The following is a 22,916-nucleotide window of genomic DNA, read 5'->3' on the forward strand; positions in this document are numbered from 1 at the left end:
TTTACCTTTTATTCGTGTGTTGGGAATGAATGACCAATTGACCATCCTGGATACTTGCAGGACCAGCACTTCATAAAAATAATGCAGTTTCATAAAAGAATCGGTTGAATTCGCGATCACACTCAGCCTCAGCCTTCTGATACGTATCGCAAGTTTTGATAAACCCTTTTCTGCACGATGCTATTGCCTTGATCAAGTGTTGGATGCGTTGACAAGTTTGCTGAGTGAAGAGAAACGGTATGACGTAAACCACGCGTCACGATGACATCACAGCGTTATTTTTTATCAAGTGCTATATAAAACAGACCAAATAAACATAGTTTGTCATCTGATTCGATGTTGGTGAGAGAAGGTGGGAACGTGCAGTAAGGTCGCATAGAAATTGATTTGCAGTTGTGTGATCAATATCAAATAAAATTATGTAGGATTAGGCCTATATTGTATGAGAAAGCATTTAGTTTGGATTATCACGTTGGATGTAACTTAAAGCAGCAAGATGCGTGGTTGGAATCGACTCCACCAAATACAAGGTAACTTATTTTTTCCACTTATAAAAGTTAAAATACGGCATTATTAGTGCTTTTTAAATTCACAGTTTCTAAATAAGCAATTGTGCCATGACTTGCAAAATAAAACGAACCAAGCTGGAAAATATTACTAGTCGAAAAGCCTTTTCAAAACTCATACGCTTTTTCCTAATTTATTAATGTTGGTATGATGGCAAATTTCGCCATAATTTTTTCGGGCGAGAATATCTGAAGTCTCGAGACAATTTCGCAATGAGGGTTGGATCTTTACCACATTGGAATTGTTCAACATGGATTCATATTTCCATATCAAACAGTAGGCTTGCTTTATAATACAGTACTTTCGAAAATTGGTTTTACAACCAATAAAACGGGTATTTTGCCCTGATTTTGGCCAATAGAAATTTGAATCTTGTCTTTTCGCTTCAAAACTGTTCTGCAATATTTTTTTTACTTATCTGGATGCACATTTTTGAAATGAAAAAAAAAACAAGCTCGAGATCCTGGAGCGTAAACAAAACAGCAACGCTCAGTGAGCACATAGTTCACGATGAGCCGCGTGACACTTAACACTGAAAAACATTTCCTTTCTCAATGTTAGTGGCAGAACCTAACTAAGTGGCATCATTAATCACAGCTATCATTTCCAATGTGATTTGTAGAAACAAATTTCAAACATTGCATGCAGATGTCGTGTTTGTGTCGTTTTTCTCAATAAAAAAAATTAGCTGGTGCTGTTACGATTTTTCCAAACGCGTTTCTTAAACCTCTAATGTAGACTACTTTCTCACCACAGCACTACAATCACCCAACATTAAAAGAGTTAAGTCATATTTAGTTTCTTTGCATAGATTGATCGTATCTTTATCCTCGGACTGGGAAAGCTTTATCCTGGCAGTTTCGCATACTTGTAGAGGCTTTGAATCACTGACGCAAGAGCGGTCACCGAGTTTATTTGCAAAACCAATTTTCTTGTACACTTATTAACCATTAGCTGTTGCCTTTTGCCGTTGAATACAATTCAGAAATACGGTAGCGGATGCAGAGAGGGCACTTGTCACGTGCTCCCTCAAAAGGAAAATCAAATGCATGTAATTTCTCTCCGTTTGATAAAGCTTTGGTAAAGAGTTTGCTTTGTTGAATCATAGACAGACAAAACAAAGTAACTTTAGCGGGTTTAGCTTGTTTTATTACTAAAAGACATAACATAATTTAAAAAAATCAACTCAAAAGTTTACGACACGTACGTGTGTCCTCACCAGGAATTACTTAAATCTGCAATAGCCTATACATAAAACGAAAATTAGAAGGTAAATCTGACCATGCACTATAACTGTAACGACCCTCGGGACTTAAAAGCACAAACTGATGAACAAGTGATGCGAGAATGATTACGAGTAAATTAGATCTGAATTTCAGACTGAAGATCATGGAAGCCGTAAGAATCAAACGTAATGAGGCAGATCTAATTTGCAGACTCAGATCATGAACGCCTTGAGAAAAAAACGTAATAATCCGACTCTCAACAGGCAGTTATTCGCCTATGGCTCATCGTTGCTTTTGTGTGTGTTCTAGTCTGTAGCCTACTTTACACCTCATGTGATCTGAAAAAATATTTAAAACCTAATTTTAAACCAAACCTTGTGGCTTTAACTTCTATAGAAATCTAGTTTTTAATTGGATGAATATAACTTAGTCAATTTTTTGTTTGGGGTAGGCTACGCCCCCACACCCCTATCAGCCTTCTTTCTTTACCCCTAATAAGTAGCCTTCTCCCCTCCCCTTCACAAAGTCTCAAATTTATATTGATTATTTCGCTTAGAATTTTTGAGTTGTTGAAATTTTGGTGCCTTCTTCCAATTTTTTTTTTTTTTTGTAGATTCGCTGCTGGCCGGTAATGCAAATTTTATGCCGAATTTTCTTTTTCAAGTGCACAACAAGATGCGAGAAGTGATATGTGAACCAGAAGGGCAGATTACAAACTAAATTTGTGAGGGTCGGTGTGTAGTTTGACGCTTATGTCTGTTGAATACATTCTTTACAAGATGCCACATGACCTTTTCGAGATACAGTGAAGATAAGAAAACTGAGTAGTGGCTGGCAGTAGGCCTAGTATCTATACGCTCTAAGCTTTTTTTAAACATGTGTCTCGACATGAAGTTTTAATCTAGACGTTTGTTGGCTTCTGACTGTGCAATTGCGTTTCACGTCGAAACAACATCATATATGATATACCGCACCATAGTCGTATGTTTTCAATCGTTCCAGCGTAGGCTACTGCAACAGACGAAATAAATTCTGTTTTTATAGTTGATATGAAATTTCAAGCTGATGCTATCACGATGAAATTTCCTATCAACTAAATACTCTTTATTGAAAAGAAAAGATTGGCAGACTAGTTCATTTCAGTAAACTCCGGTGCTATACGGTTCATATGTCACTAGGGTTGCTAAAATTTATTTCCAGACCTAGCGTGCTTTGGAAACTGAAAAGTCAAATTATATCTTAACAACTATACGCAACGCGAATTATGTATGTTGGAGTTTTTAAGCATATAGTCTTAACCTTTTGACTGTCAAGCGTTGAGCAACTTTGCTACTGCCAGGCCAAAGATGCCTGATGTTTTTGTTGAAAAAAAAAAAAATAAGCAACATAAAAGTGCTAAACTACAGTTGAGCAATCTGCCATTCACAATTCAATGCATTTACTGTAATTGTTAAATGGGCGCAAGTAACAATTACCATTTGGTGATAGACCTACTTAATATGGTCCCTTTTTATGAAAATTGATAAATAAATCAGCTGGCAACTCTGGTATTTTCTAAATTGCTGCACCGGTTTATGAGCAACCGAAAAACAACCGGGCGGTGGGTTTAAATTTTTGCAAAGCGGACCGTATCATCAAAAGGCTTTTTTGAAAGGCATCCAACAATTTATAGAACACAGCGAAGTTTCTCTGTTAAATCTCAGGATTATGGATTAGAGAAAAGTTAGTTTTTCTGAATAGACACGCTAGTTCAGTTCCCGTCATGATTTACGTTGATCAGGTTTTAACGTATCAATTGTTAAGTCGACTTACTAGTTTTTGTTTCTATCAAAGCAACACGTGTTGTAGCAATTTATTAAGCTTAGAATTCGTGGTTACAGTAGTCTAGGCCTACTTCAAAGCATTTCGTGGTAGCTGCGTCTCCATCATACTTAGCGAACAATGAAACGCAAAAACGTCTTGTTGAATACATTTCCGTTTAATACAGTCTCTCAGTGTAAAGATTTTGAAACCCACAATAATAAATGTATCTGGAATGACTTTCCCTGTGATTCCTCAGATGGAACGTTGGCGCTTTCCAATTCCTCGACTGCAGCATCGGAAGTCTCGATTGCCTCGTCGCTGGGTAGCGAGGATATTCCCGAAGCGTTGTTGTCGCTCAGTCTTGCAGATGTGAAAAGCAATGGCGTCGACGGAGTAGACTCTACAGCGTTGATGTCAAGCTCTCTACAAAGCAATGATGTATGCTGTTGCTGCCACAACAGCACACCTAAGAGCACGTTTCATTCAGCAGCAATGATATACAGCCAAAATGAATTGGATCAGCACTTGGTTCAAAGTGGACGTAGCTTGGATTCTCAGCAGTCGAAAAGCTTACGGAATGAGACAACTGAAAAATCAACAGGTATCAAAGGTGACTGCCAATCAAAATACGTTCTGAAAGCGTTGCAGCAAAAGGTTGAAAACGATGAAGTGTTTGTGGTCTCAAACCTTCCGGGTTCCAGCAACGATCCGTAAGTTTGTACAATAACTTTAACACGTTTAGGCTACCTACTGGTCAATATGAAAAGGTTTGGTGACACAGGCTGCAATAAGTTGGTCTACTCTACTCAATCTAAAATATCTGACGATGGAAATTGAATGATTGGCCACAGTCTTTCCGTGATGATTTTTCTAGGAAACTTGTTAAAGTTTTCTTCCACGGCCATTTTCGGGGTTATCTGTAGCTAGTGTTTTGTTCGTTCATGTCGCTAACTTTCTGGTAAATCACTACAATTAATGGAGTGTCGTAGTGATTGAAAATAATGTAGTGAAAACAATGTTTCACTACTACAATTAATGTAGTAGTGAAAACTACAGTAATTTAAATAGCTCAAATAAGATACATTGCACGCTGTAGTAAACCTGTCGCATTGAAACAAAATGGCGGATTGTGATCATGAATCGATAGGCCAACATGGGCATCATTTGTGCTGGTGATCAACTTAGTTGACTTCATAAACACATCAACTTTCAGTAGACTGGTTCTGCTGACAAAACTGCAAAAGGTGTAGGTAAAACCTTTTTCCATTAAATATACAAAAATGTATTCATTTGAATCTTTTCAAAGAATTTGTTTTTGTAACAAAGAACCAGGTCTAAAGTAAACTAAAGTTTTTCATACAAAAATGGTATTGAAATTGAGCATGATTTAAGTTTTGAAACTTAAGAAATTACATGTGTAATTTGTTGAAAATCGAAAAATTTGAGTAGAAAATATTCAGATGTTCAACAAATTTTATGAAAAGTAGCCTATTATATCCCAATCGAATGTGCTCCAATATTGAAAGAAATGCTTCAAACGTTTAACTTACAATATCAACATGCTCAGCTGAAATTGTAGCCTGAAAGTTTAGTTCATAAGATTTAAAATAACTTTTCAACATCTGAAAATATTTAGAGCTTACAAATTTTATGAAAAATATATCCTCATTGAGATGTCCCAATATTGACTTTGAAAGTGATGTTTTAATCACATAACTTATGATATCAAAATGTTCGGCTGAAAATGTAGTTTAGTTTACAAAATTTTAGAAATAAATTTTATCGTGTCGATTTTAGACTTGGTTAAGATTTTAAAATTTGTATTTTGAAACAGCCTACATGTAGCCTTATAGGCTTATTATTATCATCTTGTTGATGTGGAATGTTTTTTTTTATTGTATTGAGTTACTTGTATTGTTATGGTGCTTTCGCATTATTTGGAGGATACTCCTGGTTGACAAATTACGTTTATAATATATACCAGACTATTGGGTGCAGTGTGAAATTTTTAATCAGGTCGTCTATGGTTTGTTACAAAAAATATTGGGGTGCATTTAATTATATTTGTGCAAGATTTTTTTCGTACTCCTAAAAACTAACTTTTCCCCACGCCTATGCCTGGACCCCCCTATCAAAGCTACTGGCAGTCACATTTTACTAAATTGGAGTTAGCATTGGAAAAGTGCTTTTGGCAGTTACCTAAATGTTGTTGCAAAATTTCAGCACGAAAAAAATACTAATGTTCACTTTTCAATATGACAGATTTCAGAACTTTCGTTTTGAAAGCAGCCATGTGCTGTCTTGAATTTGAGAACTCAATTTGGAAATTGTAGACTTGGGCATTTTTTTAAATTACACTCTTCAATTACAGAAGCTTGAAAAAATCTTTTTTCATGTTCAAATGCCGCCTTGTTAGAAAACTGCAAATTATTTATTTTTTGCTTATCATTGATGCATTTTGAATCGAATCATTTCATAAAAATTGCTGACTTGAATTTAAAAGTTTACACAGCTTAGCCTATAACAATGCTGTAAGTTGAAAACTAGAAACCGTCTAAGCATAATTGTTGGAAAGGTATAAAAATTCTATTTTTATCAATTTTTGTTTTCAAAGTCTTTCTATAACAATAAATCATTTATCTTATACCATTTTGAAATGTTAGTGGCCTGCTTTGTTGAATTTATTTAAAATATCCATCTTTTAGTGTGGTATTAAGTTGTTAATGGAGTGTCGTGGACAAATGTAAAACATACCATACAAGCATACTTCAACTCACTCCTATAGTATTTTATAAATGTTTCCTTGCTTACTGACAAACTAGTTTAGAACAACATTTTGTCCGGTATAAACTGTTTCCATCAAAGTAGCAACTACTATGAACTGGATAAGTTGTATATTGTATGTTACATAGGTAGGTTTGTATCCAAAAATAGTTGTTGGGATACAAGCTTTTTTTTAGAAAGAATAGTTTAAACTCTAAAGTCTAAATTAATTGATAAAAAATCGTGGAATTGTGGGGTCTTATTTGCTTTCATTTGTATGGAGACCTATCCACCCAAGCTAGATTTACTGTAGATTGTATAGACCTATAGCAGGTTAGTTAGTCTAATTACAAACATACAAAGTTTGCAAACTCAATAAGTTTTTTAGCTAAGCATAACTAAATATTTTTGACTAACCACCTCTAATCGAATGTGTAAACTTGCAATTGTCCTTGTACTTTAGTAGCTCAATGCGAGAAGATTCATGGACATATAGGTAGTCAACTCTAAGCTGTACGGTTAGTTTGTGCAATTGTTTCAATGTTATTCATAAACGTGTTGACTGCGTTGATGAAACGATTTGGTATTTATACAATTTCATTTTATTTAAACCTTGCGAAATGGATCAGTCTTTGACACTTCATCATTGGTCGCAGGTTTGACGGTTGTGATGATGTTCAAGCAGAAGACATCCCAAAACTCTACCGGTCATTGTCTGATAGTTATGCCATGCGTCGAACTCGTCGAGAACCAACGAAACGACCGAAATCAGTTCACTTTGCTGACTCATGTGGATATGACTTAGAAATACGCATATCTATAAATGATGTAGATGATTACCATATGCCACCGAGGCTTTTAGAGGTAGGCTTGCTGGCATACTTTCTGTATTTTTTTGTCAAATACTAAATGAACTTATTAAACATCTCAATATTCCGTGTAGGTTATTCTTCCGCAGTGTATTGTTTTAGCAAATGATGTGATGTTACTTTCTCGTTATCCATTTGATGAGAAAACTTGAATGTATAGTAGACCCTTAGCCTAACCACTGCATGCCATAGATATATGAAGTGGAAAGGTTTACAGTTACATCCAGTAACGTGGACAGGGGGTCTACGGGTATTTTTGGACCCGGGGATCATTTAAGGGCTCGTTCCCTTTCTAAGGGGCTCGAAAACTTGAAGACGCGATTGCACATTCTTAGGATCCAGTGCATTTTTCTTATGAATGCTTGGATTTTAGGGCCCGCGGATCTCATTGATACCGGGCCCAAATTATTCTCTCAACGGCTCTGGTTACATCACTTACGCATGTAAATGTTGCTGCGATGTAAGTTTTATGTTGATTCGCTGAAAAATCCCATTCTTAAAACTTAACAAGCAATTGCATCCATGGTCAGTGGACTGCGTTTATTAATTACTTGCAAGTCCGACTACGTAGCCTACAAATGTTTCGTTTTTAATTTTATGCAAGTTTGTATGCGATGATTATTTCAACTTTGAGTCTAGAAACATTCGTGTGTTTCAGATCAGCATTTCATCTTTTGAATTTAAGCTCTGCAATAAAGCGGACTTTTAATTCGACTTTAAGCTTGCAGTCCTGATTAAATCTAAAAATACTTCATTGGTGGAATTTTTATTTAATTATTTCACAAGTGCAGAATGAACGTTCTTTTTTAGTCTAATGCTGCGGGTTCGCTGTGGTAATAGCAGTTTTTCACAAGCTTTCTAAACACAGTTCCCTATAGTTATGTGCAAATGAAGAGTGGCGTTGAAGTCAAAGTGTCGTTATTTTATAGCAGCTCTTTTTACGGCTTCAAGCTGCTGTCACGATTGTTTGTTTAATTTTGTAATTTAGACACACAGTATATTATCAAAAATATGTGCAGTTCTGGTTTGTCGACTAAAAAATTCGTGCTTGTCTTTATAGCCCACCTTTTTGTATGTGTTTTTATCGCGTAGGCTTTGGAGAAGCTTCGAGCAAAAGGTGATTATCGAAAAAACGATTTTGGAGTCAAAGGATGCAAAGGAGGATACGATACATCCCTCCAACATTACTCATTGGTCCTCAATTTTCAACAACCTTTTTTGAAACCTTCTTTTCAAGAAAGGTCAGTCAAAAAATAAGACGAGGTTAATCGAATCGAGAATTGCACTGCTATGTTTAACGTTAGCCTAGGCCTACTTAAAAATGCTGAAAGGTAACTATAATTTTGAAAATAATTAGAAAAATCGACTAGGTCTAATGCTTATATAATTCAACCAACAACAGCACACATGTCGATCTAACTGATACACATTGAATTTTGTGTTTTTTGTGTGTGAGTGGACATGGTAGCCCAAGTAGAATAGATGTAGGCTTAATCTTAAAAAAATCATATCTGGATAGCCTGTTAACTTCACCGAACGCGCGATCCTGCTGTTCGCAATCACATTTTCTAATTTGTCGCCATTTTGTTTTCCTATATGGTAGCTGCCTGGCTTGGTTGCAGTTGGCAGTGGCACGATAATTTTATTCAGAAAACAGCAGCCCGCTTGCATGCGTGGTAGGCTACTTTGATAAATTAGCGTCTTTAGACACATTGCTACGGTAGATATTCCGCTTTCGTGGCAACAATAAGGATATCTGCTAAAGCCATAAAGGTTATTATTTCTTCCCTGCTTTGTGAACACGATGCAACTTGGTGACGGCCGCTCGTACAGCTTCCACGTCTGCTTTCCGAACTTAGTCTTGCTTTCTGTGTATAGCCTACAAACATGGACAACTAACATTTTCCAATTTCTCCCAAGTACTGCAAGATTGAGCTGGGCTATTAAGGACAAAGCATCAGAGGGGAAAGCCGAGTAAATTGACTAATTTCTTGTTCAAGTCTATGTGGCTTCATAGCTTTTTCTCTGCCAAGCTGGAGATTTATTCGTGGCCGAAGAGAACTTTTACCCATGATTTTCCGAGCTTCCAAAACTTTTATTGATTTATTTCACCTATAACTACAGTAACAGCACCAAAGCTAAGGGCCAGCTGACTCGCCCCGAATAATGGTTGACTCATTCAGTGAGAAAAATAAGCTTAGTTTTATGAAGCAGTAGTTAACTGGTGCATTGTTTGAACGCGTATATTGACAAAAGGAGTTTCTTTTCGTGGTTGTAAAGATGAGCCCAACTACGGTATACCTACTGGATTCAGCACTGCATGCTGCATTTGGAGAAACTCATTCTTAGAAGTAAAAAGTTGAATTCTATTTGAATTCAAGCTGAAGATGCTATTGCTACAGCGAAATCATTCTTAATAAATTACACTAAGAGGTTAGATTGTTGTACAAATGCCAGCATTTGATGAATGCAAAATAGCAGCAGCCTACCATCTTGGAGGTAAAAAGATTGTAAGCAAAAGTGAATAAATTTTCTTTACCTCTGTTGTGTGCATAATGCATATGTAGCCTAACCGCTTGTAGGTCCCCTGTTTTCATATGTGCTATAAAAGTCTTTATTTCACTGTCCGATTGCAAGTGCGACATGTCTCAGAAACATATCCCCAAGTGCTTAACGCATTGAATCTTAAAATGGCAGTCAACCAGTTTGATAGCTTGTTCGGGTAAAGGTTATCCGTTGTCTAATAAAAAAAAAAGGTATACCACAATTTTATGAGCTTCAGTTAAGAACTTTTATAGAACAAATAAACAAAATCATAATTTTTAAATCATTTACAGCGTAAAAGGTAACATTTCTGTTGTGTTTTTAAATAGGGTAAACCGACAAAAGGTGTGCTTAGAAAGCATTTCGATCATTCCCAACTCTCTTTCATTGACTGGTGTCATTAGAGTTGTGAACTTGGAGTTTGATAAGCATGTTTTCATTCGATTTTCTACTGACAAATGGAGGTAAACAATTGTTCGGAAGCAATAAACCTATTTGATCGAGAAATGTTTTGCACCAAGTGTAAGGGATTGTGTGGAAAATAAGTTTTAAAAAAAATGCAATAATGTTTAGTCGAACGTTCTGTTGCGTCTGCCTTGTAAGATCGCGTTACTGTATTTCGTTGATTTAAGTAAATACAGTCTTTTTATACGGACAAAATGACCATAAAAAATTATTAAATTCTTGTGGTTGATAATGACCTCAAATTTCTAGAAGTTTCTTAGATGTTCCAGCCAACTACGTGTCAAGCTTGTCTGGATTCAAACAAGACCAGTTTTCTTTTCAAGTGATCGCACCAGAGAACTTATTGAAGACAAGAAGACTAGAATTGGCAGTGGCTTATAAACTTCCGAAAACAAATAAGGAATTTTGGGATAACGATTGTGGCACAAATTACGTTGTCACTTGCTTAGAGCATCAAGCCAACCCCTGCGACGACAGCATGTTGTTGTAAAGAGCTCGTGACATTAAAGAAACAAATAATTTAACTTGCTCAGTTGCAACAACTGAGAGACAAGCTTTCTAAACAAAATTTAACGTATAGGCTCCTACGCTTCAAAGAGTTGAATGGTTTACCAGTTTTATTTTTTTAATTTCTCAAAGCAATTAATTTAAAACAACCTACAAAAAATGATAAAATTTACTATCTCTTCATTGGAAGCAGTGACGTATTTTTGTATTTGAGTGCTGCATTGCTGCAATCAAAGCCTTAGTTATTTGAGAGTTATATGGGTAAGCAAACTTGACATGACTGCGTCTTAAACATGTAAAACTATAAAAAGTCCTCAAAGCTATTTGTTGCATTTTATAAAGTTGTTTTCATATAAGTCGAATGTCTTCGCCTGTTTCAAATGAACTTGATATTGTCATGAACGTTTTACTATCACAGTGTGTTTTGCATGAACTAAAGTTCAGTTTTCTGTCGGGGTTTTTGAAAAAATTCCTGACAAAACTCACACTCTAATAAAGTTTCTTTTCACGAAAATAGTGTATTTGAGCAGAATGTTGAAAACTGCAAAATTCGAAGCACTCCTCAGAAAATGGTGCAGTAAGATTTTAAATTCTTTAAAAGAATAATATTTTTGATGCTATGTCAAGCTTGAAGCAAATTTTAGAGTCAGGATCTGGCTTGTGAAAGTCGTATTTTGGCCTAAAGGTTAGTGCTGGCTAGGCTCCTTTATAGCCTACTTTGTTTCAGACCGCTGTGGTTGTATTACTTGACAGACTCATTGTGTATTAAGTATAATAAAAATGAACTACTGTATAACTAAAACGTAACTTTTTGCGTGGCAAAAGTTTTTGAGCGACGGCCAATGAACGCTATTTTTGTAAAAGTTAATGCCGTTTAATGGCAATCATATACTGAAATAGCCGAACTAACTTTTTGTAGCACGAAAAACACTTCAATAGGGTTTACGATATATGATGTGGGCTATGGAAGAGAAAATCCAATTGAAATAGCCACAATCCACTTTTGATTATATTTCGTCAAGCCGGCTAAGCAAAAACCATAATCTCTTGTTTGTTTTAGCCTCACATGCAAGAATTTTTTTTAAAACGTTATTACCCTGCAGCACTGAATAAATCGCTAGTTTACGCCTGGGTGTATCTATTTACGTACTGTAAGCTTACAAAAATAAACATTTTACACGCACTTCTGCTATATCACAATCTATCATCAATCGTCTTAATTTTTATGCCAGCTTGCTGTGTTACACATGCACCGGGTTTGTATTTGTAGACCTATGGGAGTTTTCATTCATTGCCACAATAGAAAATAGCCTACCATATTCTACAGACAGTCGATGTGAAAAGTGTTTTTGAAGTATTTGCTTGGCCGTAAATGCAACTGTCACTTATCAGATTGGAACGGTCTCTCATTCTGCGCTTACACGTGTGCTAACTGTTACAGGTTCAATATTTTCTCATGTTATTATACGGATGTTTATAACCGTTTAAGCTGCCAAAGAATTTGTATGTTTCTGAAGTTACTGCACTTTGGGTAGCTTTAATTTTACCACTCAAAACAATGCAGCCGGTATTTCCTCGCATTGAACACTAAGTTGTTCATTGTTTCGCAATTGTGATCTTCGTATTTTGTACGTACGTCGTACGCGGTAACTCCTTGAATGGAAAAAAAGCGCTGCTTGCCAGGCGAAGCATTCGATATCGGCCTACTATGCTTGCAAAGTGTTTATATTGTTGAATAACTCTGATGGTGTTACAATATCATCCGCTTGAATAAATCAACCCAATAGTAATCAATACCCAATCTACTGAAAAAGAGAAATGAAAAAGCTATGTTACGTTATTAACCATTTTTGTTTTGTATCTTGGAAGACTTGACAAGGTGCGAAGTCTTTTTATCAAACATGCAAAAAAAAATTTCCGCGCATTTCTGGAAGTTCCTCCCAACAACGTGTCAAGTTTGTCCATTCAAACAAGACCAGTTTTCTTTCCAAGTAAAGGAGAAAATAAGGCTAAAATTGGCAGTGGTATTTAAACTTTTAACCAATATGTTCTAACTTTATGCGCAATTACCTTTGCAACGCAATCCGTCTCTAAATCAATCACAGCCGAAATAAATTAAGGCCTAAGGACACTCAAGTTAAAAAAAGCTTTGAGTCACGAGTAGTTTGTTATCGGGTCTTACAAAAACAATAAATTGTCTCTATCATGTAAGATGTTGATAATAATATACTTTATTCTTGATAGACATTAATGACCATCAGTCTGTAGAAATATCGCTTAATTTGAAACGGCCCGTGGTGCAAAATAGTTGCCGACCCCTGCTTTAAATCATCGTTTCGGGCTATCTGTGAATCGCAAACCAACATGTTATTGAGATCAACTGGGAGAACCCCTCTGCTACTACTTGATGATGATCAATTTTGGAACAAACTTTTTACTGATTTCAAGTTATTTTTTTTTTAGTTTTATTCATCAATTATCAGGTTTTGCTGTTGTTTTTCTTCAACAAATTACGTAATTTTTCTTTGTCATATTGCGCATTACGTCGTTCCACATCGGGCCACCTTATAACAAAATAATATATGACAAGGCACAGACCCTTACAACAAAAAAGTAGCAAAGACGCGTGAATACATAATTGAAACGATTACACAATAACAAATAGAATTTTATTTATCTCTTCAGTGGGACACCTGTTGTTGAAACTTTTTGATGCCATTGTTTCAATCAATCAATCGTTTATTTATCAAAAAACAAAAGTGACATAAAACAATAATACATACAATGTTTAGGTTTTGTTATTGATAGGGAGACACCGAAACGACCATACGGTCAACTAGTCAGTTGCCACCCTGGAAAGAATAATTTGAGTTATGAAACTAGTTTCCAAAGCAACACTAATGTTTACGGTAACAAGCCCCTCGACCCCAAAAATTTTTAGAGGCTGTTGTTCTCTTTTTGTAAAAGGGATAATTTTTTTGTTGTAGCCTATCTCAAAAACTTGACGTGATAGAATAAATCTGAGGTCTGATTCGGATTCAGCACCCCTAAATTACTCTACATCAGTTTCCAAAGTTTATATCGCACAAAGCGTGTTGGCCAAATTATTTCCTTTGGCATTGTATTATCGTATTTACCTCATTTTTACTTTAGGCCACTTAGGCCTACTCCTCCGGTCCATAATAAGACAAATAACGAGAACGTTCCCTGCCAACATAAAAAACGCTAGACCTACATGAAGGTTCTGACACAAACTGTTCTCGGACAAAACACGAGCAGCTACTCAATAATCCTTAATTATATGATCTACGGTATTCACAGTTTTATGTTCCCTACTCGGATATTTTTTTTTTATTATAAATGCTCATGATAACAAATACGAGTAAGATTAATATTTTGCAATAAGAAAAGTGCAGCACAACTTTGAGGTTGTTTTTCTAAAAGATTATGTACTTTTGTAGAGTAATTATTGGGTTTTCAGATTTTATTTATCCTGATTCCTGAAAGTTATTTTAGATTAACTGTAAAAGCGTCATCCAGTGACGTGAAGGTATGCAATGAAATCATAACAGGCAGGAAAACATAATACTATGGTTGCAACACAACTTTTTTGATATCAAAACTAAAGCGCAAACAAAAAATAGGGCAAACAAACAAGCAGCATATTTAAAGTGTGTTAATTTCCACACTACCATTCTCAACAATTGTTCACATAACGGGTAAACAATAAGACACTCTTTATCTTCTTTTCCATAAAACCACTGCGATAAAGACTTAACAACTTTGTGTTTCTGTTTTCCGAAAAGATGATCTTGAGGAAGATTGTGGTGGAACTGTGGACTGAAAATGTCGTCAAAGTTTATCTGGTGCAGTACTCGGCAAAGATGACAATAGAGTGTAGCTCTGCGCTTGTCGGGAAGTGTATCAATTGAAGTCTTTCTCCATTCAAAGTACTGGTGGTAGGCCGTGTCATTTTTATCGAGATAATTCAAGTATTTCACCAGACCTTCTGTAGTGAAGTCATTCGCGTATATGAAAGAATTAGGGAAACTTATCAACTCATAATCAGCTCTATCAGTTCCAAATACCACCGGCACAATGCCTTTCCACAAACTATTGAAAAAGAATTTTTCAGTAATGTAGTCTTTGCACCGGTTGCTGTTTTCAAAGGCGAAATAAAATTTGTATGCTTTCTCGTCCCAGTCTGTCATCCCGTTGGGAAAGCAATTACCTGCCAAGTCAATCTTCATGCCTGCATTGAGCAAGTCGTCGACGAAACGCATTCTTTGCAGGGCACCGCTTGTGGACACGCAGTTTGAAACGACCCATAACGCCAGTTTGGATTTCTTCTTGATCAGGATATCGATTTCTCTTTGAGTGTCATTTTGTGATATCTTATTTGTGTGAGCAAGTATATTCGCACGAGAACCATAAGACGCGTAAATATCGGAGTCTTGCCTAAAATATATCTACCAATGTGAAGAATCTGGCTCACTTTCACTGCACATAGCCTGAACTGTCACTTTTTAGTTTTCACTAGCATAGCGAGCATATTCTGCTTCGGTACCGGTAATCATATTTTTGTTGTTTCCACGCCAGCAATAAAATGTCTAATCGGCAATGTGCTTGGTGGTCGCATATGGCAAGAATTAGCAGCGAGTTCAGTTTGTATTCATTTCTGACCATCATAACGAAAAGTAATATATGCCAAACATAGCAGAGGTCTACAAAAAGGTTGAAGCGACAAAACGCGGACGTTATAATGTGCTTTATACCAAAACAGGGCAATCAGCAGTTTAAAATATAACACCGTCGCAACACCTTAATAATTCCTGTAACAAATATTGCTAACGCTATAGATTCTGTTCGTATGTTCAATTGATGTTGCTTGAGTTAGCTTGCTAATTAACGCTTAGTGCTAATGTGGTGTCTAGCTTATGAAATAAACGTATGGTGAGTGATGTTAGTCGTGAAGATGTGTTAATTTATTAAAAAAATTTATTTGAAAGAAAAAAAAGGTTGTTGAAAAAGTGAATGAAGGAAGAAGGAACGTGTAGAAGAGTTTGAGGTTGTTATGCAAAGCTTGAAACAATAACTATACTAGTATACACACTACATCGGGTTTGTTTTATGCGAAGTGTGCAAGACACATCTGAAACATGACCGAACAAAAACTCGAACTTCACACTTTAACCCTATCTTAATACGACACGGGGTCAAATGAGGACGCTCCACTCTAGCAGTAAAATATTTCACAGAAGGAAATATGCTAGAAATGTGAAATTTCTTAACCTTTAGTTTTTATTCTTTGCGAATTTTTTAAAGCTACCCTGGTCTTTTTTCTACCTTCCTGCCCTTCACAATAAGCATTTTGTCCCAGGCGGCTAGACATTTTCATGAAACTGCCTATATTACAGCAGTTAATTGTCGTGAGAAGTTTTTCTCCCGCTGTGTGATCCAATTATCCAATATATCGTTTTAGGACATTCGTTCTAATCCTACTCCGAGGCGTTGCTTCGCCGCAAAAGCGTAAAATAGGATTGTGGGGTTTTAATTACAATCTTGTGTGTGTTCGAACAATGCCCTTAGAATTGCGACTGCTTTCCACATTTCGCTGCTTTCCAGATAGAATAAACAAGTTTTATTCCGTTACAGAAAGTCTGTCCCTGATATTTCGTCGATGCATTTCTACGTTGAATCAACGTAAAATGCTTGATCATTATTGTAACAATATGTTGCTTACTTTGATTGTAGCCTATCGCACAAACTACAAATCAAACATTACGATTTTATCTTTTTATGTGCTCTATACCCTTGTTCGACGACACTGCCGAAGTCATAAATACGCTTGTTTCTTAGAAGGTGCTGAAGCCCAAATTTAATTATTTTTGATTTGATTCTTTTTGATGCATGTTGTATTCCCATCAGGGGCTCCGGACACTTCCTGAGAGTGGGGGGGTAATTTAAGCAGGGGCGGGAACGATGTTTTGACATCGACAGGGGCTTATTGGATTATCGCATCACATATACTTCTGGAAGGTCGCTCCCCAGACCCCGTTTGCATTACTGAAAGCTTTAGTTTCTTATACAGCGTCTTAGGCTGCATCTTTCGCGCCGAAGGCGTAAAATTTTTGCCTTTCAGCACGATATAAAATCGTGAAAATTCTTTTAACGAATCTGAAATCACGAGCAAAAGCTTTTTAACATTTTGCCATGAAATTACATGAATACAGCACGACAACCTGTGCCATAACATCCACAATGAAATGAAACGTTTCAGCATCTAGGGTCTAGGCCTACAGTACATTTAACTCAGAAAAAAAAGAAGCTAAAATGCATTAACTTTTACAAGCACTGAAAATAAGGAGACATCTTGATCGATACTACAGGAAGGCCACCCATCTGCGCCGTGTAAAAAATAACACTAAACAAAAAATGCCATAACACCCAGGTAATACCTTGTGCCAAAATTTCACAAAAACTACAAAGAAATAACATTATAAACGAATACCTCAACTCAAACAAAACACTGTGTGCACTCTGCTTCTATTCTAAGCAGAACGGTCAGAAGTCACCAAAGACTTTAAATCTTTGTGCATTGTAAAACACATTCTTTGCAGATTTCATCAACACTCTTTCATCCAAATACACTTGATGGGCATGGCAATGAAATTGAGTCTTGAAGCAGTCATTGTGCTTCGGAGCCGTGTTTTTAAGCGGCGTAGCGAGCTAAACGATCTTTCAGCTTCTGCAGAAGGACCATTGACCAATTGCAATTTTACAAGTTTTTACACTGGCATAAAACTTTTTGACAATAACAAGTCTCATTAACTTGTTTCGAACATCGCACACATACTTGACCGGCCCAAATTTCTAATGGAAGTGGCTTAAGTCTTGGCCCAAAATTTTCAAGTCGAAGCCATATCGTTCCAACGCTGTAACAGTACTGTCGTTGACTGTGCCAGATACTAAAACTTCTTTATGCTTTTGGTGAGTTTTAATTTCTTCGCCATTGAAGCGGTGGGTGAGGCCTTGCACGATGCTGTCAATAGATGCTTAGAACCCTATGGTAGAACTACCTTCTGTAATGAGAAGCGAGGTCATGGGGAGCACTTTGCTCACAGCGCTTTTTTTAAATTTGGACTTCAGCTAAGCCTAAGCTATCCAACTTGCTGCTGAGATTCCTTGTATAACTGCATAAATTGTTCTTCATTTCTACGACTCTGGTAATTAACTTTTAAGTTTTCAACCAGCTCCATCATGTCGCTGATGGTATAAGACTTGATCTGCAACAGGCCAGTTATCTTTTCAAGTGATTTGAATAAAACTTGGCAAAGCTGCCATGCAAAGTATGTGTTGCCTTGCAACAATTGGGAATAAAGGCCTAATGATTTTGCATTTTTGAAATTTTGAAGTGTGTTTAGCAAGGCTTTGTAGTTTAACAACACTGAAGAAATGGCCGGTAGACGTGTCAGCCATCTTGTTTGGCACAACGTGTGCAAGCTATGGTGGGATTCTTCCTGCAGGACGATTTTGAACTTGCCAGACTGATTTTGCAAACAACTTAGCTTCTGAACAATTCCCATAGCGTTATGTAGGTCTCTATTGCATATTTGCGTTGTCTTTCAGTCGTAGTTTCCAAGCAAAAAACTAAAAAGTTGTGCAACAAAATAAAAAAATAAACTCAAACGTTTTCGACACGTACGACACGTACGTGTGTCTCAAACGTTTTCGACACGTACGTACGTACGTACGTAGTTTTCGACAGGACACACGTACGTGTCGAAAACGTTTGAGTTTATTTTATTTAATTATGTTATATTTTGTGTGAAATAAAGTATGCTAAACCCGCTAAAGTTACTATGTTTTATTTCTCTATGGTTCAACAAAGCAAACTCTCTACCAAAGCTTTAAAATAAAAAAATGAAAATAAACACAAAGTATAAAAAATATTAAAAATTAAATTTTTATCTCTACATTAGTGGGGGGGGGAGGGGTAATTTTGCATTAGTTACCCCCCACTCCAATTGGTGGGGGGTAATCACCCCCGCGGCCCCCCCTCTAACGGAGCCCATGCCCATAATCATAACAAAATTGCTCGATTATTTATTTCACAACGCCTTATCGTACCTTAGATTCTTGTAAGTATATTCACTTATATTTATCTCGTAGAGCGTCGACACAATATAATATAACACCTGTCATGCTACATACATAACGTGTTTCATCAGCACCACGGTGTAATGAATTCTAGGTCATTGATTTTCGTTATGAGTTCATAGCGTCCCTACAATGAAGAATAAGAGGTACTTCAAGCGGTCCCATCATTGCTAAAAATCATTATACGTTTCACATATTTGTGTAATCGGTTGTAACCGTCAAATTATGCCAATTTACTGTCATTCAACCTATTTAGACAAATATAGATGAGTTTACATCGGACAGAAAACAAAGTATCCTGGCTCATTTTAATTTCTTTGCGCAAAACTTATAAACTTTACAGCTATTCTACGTCATTTTGATGTCTCATGGCACTTTGTTATTTATGAGATGAAGAATACTTTGAATAAGACACAAAGCATTCCTGATTATTGCGGTAAACTCTTGAATTGTGTAAAATCGTAATGATGAATTCCTCTAAAGGTGCGATATAGATTATCTGCAACACGTTGGCAGTATATTTAGCTCTGGGAGTATTATGAGCAACTGTCCAAATAAAACGACATCTACGATATGTTAGTATGCTAAAGACCAACGTTGCGTACAGGAGTAATGTAGAAATGCACATAATATCATGGCGATATTACAAGTCAGGTTACATCATTAGGCTATATGAAAAAAATATGTTTTATGGCCCAATTAATTTGATATTGAAAAGGCCAGAAGTAAAGCAATAAACTTCGGAGCATAACCGTAGGATTTAGAGGAAATTCGGACTATGAATATCAAAGCTAACACATTAGCGAACATTTTATTCAAACGTTTCGAAAACTGCTGTTTTCATCGTCAGTCAAAAGTAAGAATGAGGCTATGTTTTTACAATGGCAAAATCGAGCGAAAAATGCGATACAGTAGTTGAGTCACCTCGGCTATCAAAATCAATCACTCAACAACGATTCAACATCTGCCAACGTTGTCTGACCAGGAAGAGGAGCGAATGTCGGTGGTTGTTGACCAAAGAAGTAGAGTGAAAGTTGTTTGGAGTACCAAGCAACCATCAACAAGAGGAAGACAAAACTATGCTAATGTGGTGCACAGTTTACCAGGAGTAAAGCGCGATTATCAATATGTAACGACGTCGTATAATGCATGGCATTTCTTATTTACAGCAGAGATGCTGTACATCATTGTTTCAAGCACCAGCACATGTATACGAGAGAGGCTATCGCGAATATCGGAGGCTCAACGAACATCTTGGCATGCTTCACATTTTCAGCAAACTGATGCCACGGAACTAGAAGCATTCATTGGATTGTGGTATATTAGAGGACTACTCAAGCGAACATTTCACCGAATTAACATTGCTTTTCCCATTTAGATGGACATCCTATATTTAGTGGACAATGTCGTTGAACCGATTCAAATTTCTGTCTGCAAATATTCGTTTTGATGATAAAAGCACAAGGGCCAATCGCTGGCAAAGTGACCGATTTACAGCAATCAGAGAACTTTTCCAATATTTTACTGGAAATTGTGAAAAGATTTTAATACCAGAAGACTTCCTTTCACTGGATAAGACTTTGTTTCCATCCGCGTTGGTGTGTCCTTCAGGCAAAACATAAGCCTGCTAAATATGATTTCTTGCTAAGAAGCATAAATAGTGCGCGTATGTCATTCACCAATACCGCCATAGCTTATGCGGGTAAGCCAGTAGGTGTACCAGGATCACACTATCTGACTTCCACTATGGATTATGTGGAAAAGTTGGTACACAATTTGGACAGAGTTTCTTCGCTTCAAGGACGAAACATAACCCTTGATCGCTTTTACACTTCACTTGATTAGGCATAATGGCTTTGGAACAAAAACATAACTTTAGTTGGAAAATGGCAAAGCAATAGAAAAGGGGTTGGCGAGTTAAAATCTCTTACTGATTGGGAAGCCTTCAGTACCAAAATTTACTGGGAGGAGTCGAGAAACCACATTACCGTTACGTCGTACGCAGTCAAACCAAAATCTACCGGTAAACGCAATGTTCTGGTCTTATCAACTATGCAGCCAATCCTTCGAGTAACCAAAGATGACGGAAAGAAAAAACTTGCAATAATCAAGCTCTACAATTTTACCAACGGTGGGACTGATGTCGTCGACCAGAAGATGGCATATTATAGCGTCAAGCCGAAGTCAGCAAAATGGACTGTGTCTGCATTTTCTTACATTTTAGACGTTGCGCGGGTCAATGCGATGACCATTAGTTACTTGAACCGCGAGTTGTCCTTTTCACAAGCCAAGGGAGACAAAAGTTTTGTGAAGGGGTAGCAGCTAGCCATGTCATTAGTCAAACCACACATGTCTAGACGATTGGATGATGTACCTATTCTACGTGGGTCACTCCGCCATACAATGTCAACATTTTTGGGACGAAACCATAGATTAACAGCAAACTCAAATTTGCTATTACCAGTGGTTTTCATAATGAAATAGCGGGCTATCATAAGATTTGTTCTTATCATGTTATCGTTGATTATGGCCTTAGATATTTTAATCACAGTATTTGGTCATCAACGTTTTATTCAAAAGCAGGGTATTCTTCTATCTATAAATTGATTGAAATATTACTTGTAAAGCTGTGCGGTTCAATTTCATTACCATTATACTTGACGATGCTAATTTACTACACTTGCAATACGGTCTGTTTTGTACAATATTTCGCACAAGTCATATTTTTTTTTGTGACTGGAATTTCTTGTCTTCGAAGAATTTTGATAAGTCAGTTTTTCTCAATGCAATGACGAGCTGCATGTCTTCATTTTCAATAAACAGTGCCTGGATGACATCATGTGTTTCAATTTTAGCTGATAGGCATTACTTTCACAGATCAAATGTTTGTACTGTTTCAACGTCTGACGACGGTGAACCGCTGTAAACCGGCCGATATTTCCTGCGAAAGTTTTGCGTAACAAAAAAGCATTCATTCAAGAGCAATGCAATTTGAAACAAACGCATGACTTTCTTAGGTTGTATCGCAACACCGCTGAACGTTGTATCGACATAAGCAAAGTATCTATAAGCTGTTAGCACTTGCAATGACACGATAGGACATATCAAGCTATGCTTATTTCTCTACGATGAGAATTGGGTCAGGACAAGAGCGGTAAACCAGAGTTGACCTTTCGCTGCTTGATATTTGAGCAAACAAATTATGTGGTAGATTATAAATATTAATGCAATTTCTTTGTAATGTAAAAACGCCCAAAAATGCCTTATATTTATGAGGAAAAGTAAATTTTTGTTTAGTTTAGCATTACTCCATGTTATAATTCAAAAATATGCGTTCGAACGGTCAATTTTGAAGCTATTTTCGGGAAGTTAGAATAAAAACCGACTTTCTATCGTTTTTTCATCTCAAACACTTTATTTCAATGATTTTGTGGGGTAAAATTTTAATTTCTATACGCACAATACACATGGCTATTATCTTGCAAAATATTTTGGCTCTGTGATTTTCATAGCTCCCGTTATTAACGATTAAATAGCACGGTGCTAAAATAGCCCGTGTCGAACTTTCCGCGTACGAAAACAGCTCGTATTAAGATAGGGTTAAAGAACCTCGAAAGCTCGAAGTGGAGTATGGATTCAATTCAATATCCCCAACATGTTTGGCGTCACAAACGTAAAAAGTCCAAAAAACCTAACTCCGTAGCTTAGGCTACACCTCTGCTACAGACTTAAAAGACCGCTACTGGTAGGCTACACTTCTTTGTCGCTATTAATTCTTGCTGTACTCGATCACCGAGCACGTGATTGATTGAAAATCTTACAGTTAGCGTGGAACCTGCACCAATGTGGTTAGCAAAACACAATATGTTTGACATATAAGTGAGTGCTCGATAATTGTGCTGAAAGCTAGGAAAAACTCCTTTTTGTACATATTATGCTAGTTAATCTTGAATGTCGCATTTTTCCCAACATTCGATTAGCAATCTAATAAAGTACCGTAATTAGTTTTGCA

General features: G+C 36.6%; 1 protein-coding gene across 3 annotated transcripts; it reads left to right on the top strand.

Moving 5' to 3' along the window:
- The first annotated feature begins 337 nt into the window (after positions 1-337).
- On the top strand, positions 338-21,738 carry LOC145775124 (protein phosphatase 1 regulatory subunit 3C-like). Of its 3 annotated transcripts, XM_082586334.1 has the most exons (6): positions 338-530; positions 3,853-4,306; positions 7,016-7,223; positions 8,321-8,469; positions 10,102-10,236; positions 10,487-13,898. In XM_082586334.1, the coding sequence occupies exons 1-6, from the start codon at positions 497-499 to the stop codon at positions 10,725-10,727; spliced, it is 1,221 nt and encodes a 406-aa protein (XP_082442460.1). In that variant the 5' UTR covers positions 338-496; the 3' UTR covers positions 10,728-13,898. The 3 variants fall into 3 exon arrangements, with proteins under 3 accessions (XP_082442460.1, XP_082442462.1, XP_082442461.1); XM_082586336.1 differs by lacking the exons at positions 10,102-10,236; positions 10,487-13,898 and adding an exon at positions 20,074-21,738; XM_082586335.1 differs by lacking the exon at positions 10,102-10,236.
- Positions 21,739-22,916: the final 1,178 nt, after the last annotated feature.

This window comes from Aplidium turbinatum, chromosome 8 (genome assembly GCF_918807975.1).
Source record: "Aplidium turbinatum chromosome 8, kaAplTurb1.1, whole genome shotgun sequence".
In the NCBI taxonomy this organism is placed as follows: Eukaryota; Metazoa; Chordata; class Ascidiacea; order Aplousobranchia; family Polyclinidae; genus Aplidium; species Aplidium turbinatum.

What these genes read in the sequence shown, in the direction of transcription:
- LOC145775124 (XM_082586334.1), top strand. Translation starts at nt 497, where the DNA reads ATGCGTGGTTGGAATCGACTCCACCAAATACAAG. An exon ending in CCGGGTTCCAGCAACGATCC is followed by an intron (nt 4,307 to 7,015) that starts GTAAGTTTGTAC and finishes CATTGGTCGCAG; the next exon opens with GTTTGACGGTTGTGATGATG. An exon ending in TTTTCTACTGACAAATGGAG is followed by an intron (nt 10,237 to 10,486) that starts GTAAACAATTGT and finishes TCAAATTTCTAG; the next exon opens with AAGTTTCTTAGATGTTCCAG.